The sequence below is a fragment of the Ambystoma mexicanum genome, chromosome 9 (genome assembly GCF_040938575.1).
Source record: "Ambystoma mexicanum isolate Mex_15411 chromosome 9, UKY_AmexF1_1, whole genome shotgun sequence".
Classification (NCBI taxonomy): domain Eukaryota; kingdom Metazoa; phylum Chordata; class Amphibia; order Caudata; family Ambystomatidae; genus Ambystoma; species Ambystoma mexicanum.
In genome coordinates this window covers 441716744-441728780 of record NC_090931.1, presented here as the reverse complement: position 1 = coordinate 441728780, position 12037 = coordinate 441716744, and the positions used below count along the sequence as shown (strand labels likewise).

At 50.9% G+C, this 12037-nt stretch overlaps 1 protein-coding gene across 4 annotated transcripts in view; it reads left to right on the top strand.

The window, feature by feature from the left end:
* STYXL1 (serine/threonine/tyrosine interacting like 1) overlaps positions 1-12037 on the top strand; it is an 863427-nt gene that overhangs the window by 472810 nt on the left and 378580 nt on the right. For all 4 annotated transcript variants that reach the window (XM_069614942.1, XM_069614941.1, XM_069614939.1 and 1 more), the window contains one exon: positions 10975-11120. In XM_069614942.1, coding sequence (XP_069471043.1) covers positions 10975-11120 — 146 coding nt within the window. The remainder of the gene's footprint in view (positions 1-10974; positions 11121-12037) is intronic.

Sequence of the window (12037 nt, the reverse complement as noted above, 5' to 3'; positions counted from 1 at the left end):
AACTCTGTAGGAGGGATTCTTATAATGTTGACCAAAAAATGTCAAGGATCATTTGAATAGATATAACAACTGCTACTGCACCTCCCCAACTCTGCCGTTCCACCGGGAGGGTGGCTGGTATCCTTGAAACACAAAAGAGGTTTGTCTCTGCTCGCTGGCTGAGCTTCCTTACACAACCTTCAAGGCCCTTCGCAGGTAACGATTTCTCACTGAGGTGATTCTCTGTACCTTGGTTCTGTCCCTCGGCTTGTCGCTCTGCTCCACCGTCGCCCTGGAAAAACGGCTCCTTCTCGTGCATCGCCTTGCTCACCTTGCTCTGAGTTTAACCACAAGAAAATGTCTCTGGACTTCAAGTCCCATAATGCAGTTTTCTTATTTTGCTCGCACTGCACCAGCTCCCCTAAACAACATTCAGGGGTTTTGGGAGCTGCATGAGTTTAAGGGGATGATTGTTGAGGGCAGGGTCGTTCCACCTGTCCCTTAAAGGCCAGGACTTTCCTGTTTCACCCATGACAGGAGCTCTGGTTTGGGCACTGCCAGGTAACCTCAGTTGCCCCTGGTTTGGCTCCCTGGAGTCAGAGCTCCCTCTCCATAATTCAGTCTCCCCTGTACTCACAGGCCCAGTAATTTGGCAGTTCTCCTTACTCCAGGCCTTCCAGGGTCACTCCAGCTCAGGTTTCTTCCTTTTGGCCTCTGTGCTTCCGCCAGCAACCCCAGCTCTCTCCAAATGTGCCTGTGTGCTTCACCTTTTATACTGGCTCGGAGAATTAACAGGAGTCAGGTGTGAGTGGTTGTCCAGCCCTGGCTGGCTCTGCCTGACCTGGTTAATGGGACAAAATGGAGACTGCCCATAGGAATACATGGTACATTGGTTCCTTTTTTTTTAAAAAAACTTTCTTTATTGACATTTTGCATAACAACCAAACTCATCCAACAGCAGTCCCCCCAACCCCCTGCTCGTGCAAGTAAGTACAGCATTAGCATGAAAAGTCGACAAATAACAGATTTCAGTGATATGGCAGGAATCACCGGAATGGGTCCTCCCCCAGTTCGAACGACGGGCCCATGAGAGCATGAATGACACCACTGGCCAACCAGATTTTTAGCACAATACCCATCTCAATGTTCAAGCCCTCGTCATCCCAAGTGCTCAGTGCTCCCGCTCTCCTACTCCTGTGGCCCAAGGAGAACACTGTACAACCTTCTATGGTGAAGGAGGGTCAGTGTTCTCAACTCTCGGCTGTTGAAGAAGATATAAAGTGTATGCGTCCCACATCCGACGATCTCCCTAATGCTGATCTTGCATCGTACCCCATGTAGAATCCATATTGTTACAGTATAATATGTCCTTTTCCCACTGGGTGACCCTGGGGCTACCCCTCCCGCCCCACTCCATAGCCACCCTTCATTTTGCCAGGATCAAAAGGAGACCTATCAGCTTCCTGGTCCCGGCAGGGATCTGCCTGGTATACCCCAGTAGAGCCATCACAGGATCCGGTTCAATCTGCCTCCCCACTATTTCCCCGATAACACCAAAGATATGAGTCCAATATCGCTGCGGCTCTACACATTCCCACGCCACATGAAGAAACCCCTCTGCGGCCTGTCCGCACCTAATACAGGCGTCAGACCTCTGGGGAAAGTATTCCTTTAGTTGAGCAGGGGAGTAAAAGTACTAGTGCAGAAACTTCAAGTGGATCAATTTAAATCTCGTGCAAATCGACCCTTTTCTAGTCATTTCACAGCAATAGCTCCACGTGGCCGCAGAAATCTCCCTACCCAGGGTCCGCTCCAGTGGCGATGTCACCTGTCACTGACCTGTTTTTCATGGCCATCGCATACAGTTCAGATAGTGCCCGACGCCCCACCTCCCCCCCCGTATCAACTTGTCCAGCATATCAGTAGTACGAGGTTGCCCAGGGAAGGTCGGGAACAGCCGCTGCAGTACCACCCGCAACCTAAAGTACAAGAATATATCTAGCGCGGACAGAAACCCTCTTTCTTTCAGCTGGTCTATAGTTATAAACCTCCCACTTGGAAACAGGGCGTCGAATTTAAGTACATCCAACCTTTTCATCAGAGTTATGTAACCCGTTTCGCTAGTCAGGGGAATGTCCAGAATGTACATAACTGGGAGCTCCAGAGAATATATTGTCTCCTTCCTAGTTTTCCGCTCCAGGCGGGTCCAGGCCCTGTACGTCAGAGCGACCATGTCCCGAGTCGTGCTTGGTTGGCCCGGTGCCGTGAGGATAACCGCTCGCAATAAGGCAGGGGATGCAATTGCCCTCTCTATCTCTACATGACGATGCTCTGCCGCCATCCCGAACCAATATCGCAGGAAACTAGCCTCTGCCACCATATAGTATAGTTTGAAATCCGGCAGGCCGAACCCGCCTTCTCAATGGGCGCCCCCACCCTCTCCCAAGAGACGCGAACGTGTTTACCAGCCCAAATAAATCTCGTTACAGCAGCACGAATGTCCCGGAAATATTTCTTGGGTACAGGAATAGTAGCGTTAAGGAACACGTAAAGAAACCTGGGAAGAATGGTCATCTTGACCACCGAGATCCTTCCGTATAAGTTAAGCGGAATGAGTCCCACCTAAGCATTGCCCCTTTGGCCGATTCCAGCGCTTCCAGATAGTTCCTACGGGAAACCACCCCCTCTTCCCTAGCTATCGTAATCCCCAGGTATCGGGTGCTGACTAGTTCCCATTAAAAACCCCAGTTGTCGTGGAACCGGCCGTCATTTCTGTCAATGATATATGTGACCGATTTGCTGGCGTTGACTTTAAGCCCCGAACGTTCCCTGAATAGCTGGACATCTTCCATAATCGGGTCTAGATTGATCTCAGGTTGACGAATGAACAAGACCATATCGTCCGCGTATAACAAAATCACGACCCAGTGGGTATGCAGCTGAACGCCTCGGTGTATGTGCAGTTCCCATACCCATTTAGCCCATGGCTCTATTGCCGGGGTGAACAACAGAAGGGACAGCGGACATCCCTGGCGTGTCCCGCGTGCGAGTGGTATAGGCTCAGTATTTCGCCCATTCACTCTAATCTTAGCAACCGGATCCTTATATAACAGGGATATCAAGGAAACAAACAAGTCCCCCAGCCCCAGCCGCCTCAGAACCGAAAACAGGAACGGCCATTCAACGGAAGCAAATGCTTTGGTGGCGTCTAGTAGGGCCGCTATCACCGGCTCGTCCTTAGGTAATGCCGACATCAGGCCAAACATTCCTTCGCAACCCGAACAATGTTGAATGCACCGGGATAAATCCCACTTGGTCGGCCCTGACTATAGTCGGCATCAGCGGCGCCAATCTATCTGCCAGCACTTTGGTCAAAATTTTATTGTCGAGGTTGATCAGTGAAATCGGACGATACGAGGAGCATTCCCCAGCAAGTTTCCCAGATTTCTACAAAACAACCACCACTGCTTCTCAGAGGGACTCAGGGAGATGGCCCTCAATCACCACCTGTTGATATACTTGCAATAAGTATGGTGCCAGTTTTTCTACAAAGCATTTGTAAAATTTGGCCGTAAAGCCGTCTGGACCAGGGGACTTCCCCCCCCCTGTCAGTGACTTCATAGCCCCAACTACCTCTTCCAGCATCAATGGTCAGTTCAACCATTCCCGTTGCCCGTCTAAGCACCAATATAATCCCACTTCATCCAAATATGCATCTATTCCCGCCTGTGTGGCCAGTGTCAGGGACAAGTACAAGCAGCTATAAAGTTTGTGAAACTCAAGAACTATTTTCTCGTCCTCAAACTGATCCTCCCCCCTGTCGTTAGTGATAACAACAACTCTGTTCGCCCGCTCGCGTGCCTGAGTGGCCCTGGCAAGCGACCGTCCCGGGGCCTGACCTTCTCCATACTGACGAGGGGCCACCCTGTCCCACAGATATCTAACCTCCCTCTGAGCAAGAGTGTGAAACTCCTGGAGTCTCTGCATAATTTCCCCCTGTTGGGGTCTAGTTGGGGTGGGGGCCGCTTCTTGCAAAAGGCCTATCTCCTCTTCCTTGTCTGCTAGTTCCCTCCGTATCCGTCTTACAATCCCCAATTCCTTAGCTATGCACACCCCCCGTATCACACATTTGAACTCCTCCCAGAGGGTGCCTACTGAAGCCACCGACCCTTCGTTATCCGCAAAATATGTGTCTATAGCAGTCGACAATTCCTTCCTGAAAACAGCATATGTAAGCTCATCGCTGTTGAACCTCCAAGGAGGCCTTGCCCCCGCTCGTCCCCTCAAATGGATGGACAACAGAAACGGAGCGTGGTCTGAGAGGGTGCGAGCTAAAATTTCAACCCCCCGAATTTGGCCCATGAGAGCCCGGGATACCAGAAATAAGTCTAACCGCGCTGCTGAGTTGTGCGGAGCGGAGTGGTGTGTAAATCGGTGCACCCCGGGTGTCTCACTCTCCATATGTCCTCTATCCCCCGCACCTCTACCATACCCCGTATTTTCCCAGAACTCTTGCTGTTCGAATGTGGACTACCGCCTACCGATTTCCCCATCTGGAATGTCCCCTGCACCCACTGCAGTGACTCTGTCGTATCTGTGCTAGGCTCGTAGTAACATATTAGTGTATACGACTTCCCTTAGATAATCCCTTGCACTATCAATGCCCGACCATGCCGATCCTTCAAGACCTTGGTCTGACGAAATCCCACTGAGCTGTGCATCATAATGGCCACCCCCCTGGAGTAGGAGGAGTAGGAGGAAAAGTACCTATGGCGCCCCCAGCTTTTACCAAATTCAGACTCGTTCTCTGCCGTCAGATGAGCCTCCTGGAGGAAGGCCACCCCTACCTGGTGGCGTCTCAAATATTGCAGAACCTTCTGACATTTAGGTGGTCCTTTGAGGCCTCTGACATTCCAAGTCATGAGATTAAGTGCTGCCATCAGAGAATAGTTTGCCCTGGACATCCCTGTCGCCTCCCATCTGCTTATATTCTTGTACCCCTCGCACCACTGTACCTTCTACCCCCACCCCCCAACACCCCTCCACCATACCGGTCCCTCCATCCCTCCCCTACAAACAACCCCCCAACCTGTCGGTGATCTACCCCCCACCCCCACTCTTCCTCCCCCCTTCCCGAACATAAACACCCACCCACCCACTCTGAGTGCCCCAAATATTCAACTCAACCTCGACCCTGAACATACAAATTGACGGCTTCACTCGAGGGGCAGCTACAAGCCCGACCCTCCACAGCACCGCTGAGGATGTATCGTCGCCCAGACAGTGTACAGAGCCAAATGTAAGTGAGAATGACACGCTGTCTGCGGGTCAAGTGTGGCCCGACTACTGGTCACTCATTGTTCCCTTGCGATCTAGAGGCCCTTGGCAACATATCGAGGAAGGAGGCAGCCTCCTGCGGAGTTTGGAAAAACAACGCCTTTCCATCATGCTTGATACGCAGCCTGGCAGGAAACAGCATGGCATACCTAATATTCTTGTCTCGAAGCCTCTTCTTAACATCCAGGAATGTTTTCCTGCTTGCCTGCACTTTATCAGAGAAGTCAGGAAAAAACTTGATGGTGTCACCCTTATACGAAACCGCCCCCTTCTCTCTGGCCTTCCGAAGCATAGTGTCCCGGTCTCGATAGATCAGCAGGCGGGCGATTACCGTGCGCGGCGGCGCCGCTGGGATTGGTTTCCTTCCGCTCGGCGCCCTATGCACTCTTTCCACAACACAGAATGGGGAGAAGCCCTCCGGCCTCAATGGGCCTCATTCCGAGGCTGGCGCTATCCATGGAGTAAATAGCACCATGGAAAGCAACCATGGAGCTATTTACTCCATGGAAATCCGGCATGGTGAATGGAGTAATTACCGGTCCATTCCAAGGTTGGAGGGACCGGTAATTCCCCATTCACCATACCGGTTCCCCATCCCCATTCCTGCCCCCATAGGGCTCAATGGGAATGGGGAAGGAGTAAATTACGGCACCGTAAATTACGGTGCCGTAATTTACTCCAAGGTCCCTTTGCGGGTTGGATTTTTAACACCTGCTAAAAGCAGGCGTTAAATGCCAACCCGCAAAAGGGAACTCGGAATATGGTGGTAAGTGTTAACGGTCACCGTTGCCATTAACGGTGACCGTTAACCCTTACCGCCAGCCTCGGAATGAGGCCCCATGTCTTCTGCAGTATCTCCTCCACCATTTTCTCCATATTCCTCTGGTCTCCCGATTCGGATAGGCCCACAATCCGAACATTGTTCCTTCTTAACCTCGATTAAAGGTCATCCAGTTTCTCCCTAAGTTCTTTCAGGGCCTTCCTGACCCCAGGCATTTCTCCCGAGATTGACGCTGTCACATCCTCCACTCCAGAGATCCGCCCCTCCGCCTCATCCAGCTTCACCCCATGTTTGTCTAGACGGACCTGCATATGGTCTGCTTTGCATGTCAGCATGTCTAGCTTCCCTTTCAACAATTGTATACCCGACTGCAGTTGCGAGAACATAGCTTTAATGTCCTGAAAGGTGGCCGCGGGATCCGAATCTGTCCCCGAGGCTCGGAGCGCGGCTGAGTCATCCATTACTCCACTGCTCCTAGACTGACTGGGTGTCTCGAAGCACATTTTTGACTGTTTTTACTGTTACGCTCAACTGGCTCCCACAGAGGTGTCGATCTGAACTGGACAGCTGCGATCTCCACCAATGTGACGCGTAGGGCTGAGATGACGGACTGGACGGGCCACCTAGCTTCGTTTGCTTGGCCCGTAGGAATATTCTTCTGCAAATGGAGAAAGGGAATTAAACACCCGTGGAGTTGAGTGTAAATCTCCCCACCCCCGCTGTTCTCCCCACAGATCACCTTTGATGTCCCCTCTTATAGTGTCACCTGATGGTTTGAAAAGGTGAGCTCTCCATCCTGCATTGAGAACGGGGGCGCGTTGATAACCAGTTGCTTCACTGGCTTGAAGGAATTGGTGAGTTTCAGAACAATATTGTCTCCGAAAAGTATGTAGTTCGTAAGAGTTCAAATGCCTGACTTTCACTCTTGTCCGATTCCTTGTAGATTGCAGCTTGACCTTAGTGAAGAGTTCCTTGTGGCAACCGGTAATATTCTGGTAAGGATTTGTATTTCCAAATCAGTTAGATAAATAATGTCAATATGTAACCTGTTGCTTTCTCCCTTATTCAAGCGCTGAGAGAAAGTATGAAGTCTCGGGGAATAATACCTCCGGCGGTACAATCAGGTAAGTGTATTGTGGTGAGGAGGGTTCCCCTTGATAGTCCCTTTGTTTCACCTTGCTGTCCTTTTGTTTCCCCTTAGCGGCCGGGGTTCGGCAAAGATACAGTGGAAGCTGTGCCGACCCGTGAAGAGGAATAGTACCCCTGGTGGTAAAATCAGCTAAGTCTATGGGGGGGGGGGTAACTAATATTCCTCTGTGTATTCCGTTGGCTCACTTTGCTGTTCTTGTCTACTCCTTAGGTGCCGGAATGCGGTGGGAACATGCAGGAGGATGCGGTGGAATGTGAAGATGCAGCGAAGGCCGGTGAGTTCAGCGCAGCGCTGCAGCAGGCGAGGCGACGCGCATAAAATAACTTCTTTCTTCCAGCTCGAAGGCGCGATGGATCGGGAATTCAGGTAAGGATCTAAGGTATTGCTTTTGTTCTCACCTTTTCTCTTGCTTTCTCCCTTTTTCTAGGAGCTCCAAACTCGAGGCGGGCGTGGCAGAAGACTGGATGCAGACTTGCAGGCACGGTGAGTGTTACGCTGCTGGATGCAGAATAACGCGAAGCGTGTCCTGCTCTTCGGGCATGGTTTAAATAGCCTCCAAAGTAGTCCCAGGTAAGTATTCCTTCCCAGCCCCGCCCGAGTAAGAAAATAGTCCCTAGGTAAAATAGTCCCTTCCAAGCCTCATTTGGCTTGGAACTCTTGCAGCATGGTCTGCATCAGGTAAGCTTGCAGCATGGTCTGCATGAGGTAAGTTCTACTCTATGAGCCTGGCGCCTAAGGCGCCAGGACTGACTCTCCATATGAGCCTGGCGCCATAGGCGCCAGGACCGCACCCAAACAGCCCCTAGCAGGGTTTTTTGGGCTTGCTCAAAATAACTTGATACCTGCTTCCGGGGTTGCTGGACCTGGTCTGGGTCCCCGGGGATAGGCATCACGACATTTACTCCCTTTACCGGATTTGGACATGGAGCGCAAAATGAGCCGACCTCGGATACCGTCCTTCTTCCAAGACTGGCCTTGTTAGGTGGCGCCCGATGGCGTCCCCTCTCCTCCCTGCTGGAGCACGGGTCTGGGTTCCCCAGTATCTGTTTAACTGCGCAACCACCAACAGGAATTGCAGGGAAGCGACCCTGAGACCACCCTGCCTAGCCCCCGTTTAGAACGTGTTTGTCGTGCCGCACTCCAGCCAGTGTCAGACCACCCCCCATCAGCCAGGTGGCTATCTGCTGGAACACAAATGTAGGAGACCGCTCAGGTGGCCAATGAGTGGGGTCCAGGAAGTGAACAGTGGCTCAGGAGAGTCCCAGAACCGCCCTAGCAATCCACGCTCCACACGCACCGTAGAACGAGTTGGAGAAATAACATAAATCAGCCGGTTGAGAGGGGCCAACAAAATGACCGAATCTGATTCCCCTTCGCTACACAATGCTCCGTAAATGTCCTCTAGAGTTCTCATATATCCAACTGCATTTGAGAACGCCTGAATATGGTAATCCTTTCTGTTACATTAGGCCTGGGTTCCCCTGGACGTATTGAGTGTCCTGCATGCGTGCCACAGTACCTGCAAGTCTACTTCTCAAGCCACAGGCCTCTGTTCAAGCACCAGGGCGGGCACCATCTTCAAGTCTGGTGTGCTGCGGTAGTCACCGTGTGAGCATGCAAGGTGACGATGTTCATCACTGCTCAATCTCCCCAATTGGGGGGCCTACCATCCCTCGCCACGCTGTCCCAGCAGGCTGTCTAAAAGCCCTCGAGTTCGGCCTCCTCCGTGTGGGCTCCCCAGCAAGGGGCCGCGCCACTCCCAGCACACAGGCCCGCAACCCTTGTTAGGGCGCTCCAACCCAGCACTATCCCCGGATGGGTCCTCCACTCCTGCGCCGGCTCCACTCCTCCGATGAATCAGGTAAGCCCTGCAGGCCAGGCAAGGTGACCCCACGGCCCAAGCAGACCAGCCAGGACCAGGGTCCACTGCTCCCAGTATCCGAACTTGCACGCCTGCTCCACCTCGCCAACTTCGCCCCTCTCCGGTGACCCGGCCGGATCACCCACCAAGGCTCTTCAACTCTGTGGGGTGGTCGTCTTCCGCTGCCTCTCCCGACACCTGCGGGCTCCCAGTCACTGCCATATCTTGCTGGGGTGCTGCACAGCTCTGCGGCTCCTCCACTTCATGAACCCGGCAAAGGAGACGGGTTCAGAGCACCGCCACTCCCCCTCTCCATCCCGTCAGAGCCGACAAGAGCCGCCTCACCTCAGCGGTTCACACCAATTCCGGCACCGTTTCAGACCACAGATACTTCCCGCAGGGCACGATGCAGTCGGGCACACAATCACACAGCAGGCATCCACTTTACAGCACGGAGACCGCCAGATGACAAACCGGATATATGGGGTGCTGGAGAGCTTCACGGGCCCACGGCCATCTTGGTTGGGCTCTCCAGCGCCCCCCGTACATTGGTTCCTATAGGTAATCTTCATAGCTCCAGTTTGCATCTTCTTCGTCCCAGTGGTTTTGGGGGAAAAGCAGTGGGGAGGAATTATGGGGAGGAATTATGGGGAGTTGTAGTGTTTCTGAAAGATGTAGGAAAATTATACAAAATGCTGTTAGGATAAGGGGAACCATCTTGGTGCTGTAAAACATGGGATGATACATGTATGCTAATTTTCCTGGTTCTCCTACGCCTCCCTTTTGTGTTGGTACCTGTTGGAATTGGAGAGGGGGGCAACGGTATAGGATTCAAAATGGTGTTTGGTAGAGGAGGGAATGTCGGGTACGGAGGTGTTAAGGAAAAGGGGACACCGTGTCTCAGCTTTGGACTCCTCATACCTCTCTGGTGCACTCCCCTAGTCCGGAAACAACAGCAATAACCCCTCCCTAGCAAACCCCGAAGAGCGTACCAAGGGGGTTGATAGGGATAATCCCTTGGGTTTTTCACACACCATATAGCAGGGTTAAGGCTATGTGATGTCATCTCTGCAACCCTCTGTATTTTGGTAAAGTGATGGTCTTGCTTGATAAGGAAGAGAGAGAATTTCCATCACTTCTTGAGCAAGTACACTGCATAGGAGTTTGCATCTTCATGCCTATCTAAAGTCATTCTCCCACTGACACAAGCCGAACACTAACTAGCACTTGAGGCTGTCACTTTAAGAATCGCTGTAGTACAAAAGAAAGAGAAATGCTGCCAGGTTTATGGACATCTCAGGATGTTCCATGTCATTTGCGATTAGTTCACCCAGTTCATATTTTTTCTGAAAAACAAAACTGCTGTGAACAAATAGGACTGGCTGAATGGCTCACAACTAACATGTGGCACATTGACATCTGCAAAAACCTTTTCCCTTACCAATCAGTCTCCACCACTTTCTGAGCATCATACTGATAATAAGTTACAGGTCGCTTTTACCAGCCTTTCACACCGTTAACAGTTTACAGCAAACCAAAATGGATAATTGTATAGCTAAAATGCTTGCTTGTGAGGTAATTTGCATATATATATATTTAATTTATCAATGGCTCTATAGGTTAACTTCATTAGATGGCTAATGACTGCCGCTGTGACATGTGTGATTTGTTAGCTGAAATTGTCTACTCTAATAAATATCGCAGAAATTCTAACAAGGCGACCATTCATGCACACATAAGAAAAATGTACTTACAAAATGTAAACCAAGAGAGAAATTGTTCGACTGACTGCTGCTTTAGCATTGGCGTGATTGATCATTTGGCAGCTTGATCCCAGCCTGTTGACCTATCTCTTTGCCCTCCCAGGAGATTGATGAGTTTCAACCATATCCTTTGGAGATACTTGCTGCTGGATTATACCTTGGAGATGTGCGTCAAGCCAATGACCCTAACATACAGAAGGATCTGAAAATTAAAGCCCAGGTGAATGTGACAGAGGAGCCTGGGAAACTGTAAGTTGGTACTTTGTGTGTGTTCATAACCATAAACTGAGATATGATGTTATGTCATTTTATTTTAGCAGTAATCAGCACTAAGTGCCAGATATTGGCCTTTTTCCCAAGGATTGATGCCCGGCACCAGGCAAAGTGAAAGGAAATATTTTAACAAAAATCTGAAGATGTTTTCTTCTGACGACAAGTCCAGATCCATTGCATGAACATCAGGGCTCATTCCGAGCCAGGATGGTACCCACGAAAACATGTTGTCGAACTAAGTGCTGGGCTGCACCCCTACGTCATCGTCATTAACCGCAGGGGTCCTTAGCTCCACCTTTATCATGTTGAACCCTTCTTCTGTGTCGTTGGCCAATTGGATCAGTTCCCAACGCGTGATTTGGAGCCATTTTGCTTTGGCTCTTGCCTGGATGCTTGGGACGAGGGGTGCAAAGAACGTCTCAGCGGATGTGAACAGCCGGAATCGATATGGAATCTGTCCCAAAAGTTCAGAGGATGCTTTAGAGATGTAGTTGAACGATCTTCCTTTTCCCGACACTGTGCTTTGCAGCTTCTCCTCGGAAAGGGCGTAGACAGGGGTGTCTTCAGTTATGGGCAGGGGCTCTGTATCTTTGATTGTAGACAGCTCTCTCCCCCCTTGAATATGGCTTTTGGGTATCACCATCAGGGCAGAGTGCAGCGTTGTCAGAGAGCACATGCCCCTCCATGACTGTGGAAGGTGCAAGTACACCTGTTTGCCAAACCAAGTAAGTGTCCATTAATGCAGCCGTTCCTTTTTTCATGTCTGGGATGATGAGTGTTTTGCTACTGTTCTTGTTTGCCCCCATATTTAGCTTTCCTTCTCCATGGAAGCACAGCTCATATAGTATCTCCTTCTGCAGTTTAAATGGCTTTTCGAGGGCCGTTACCCACGT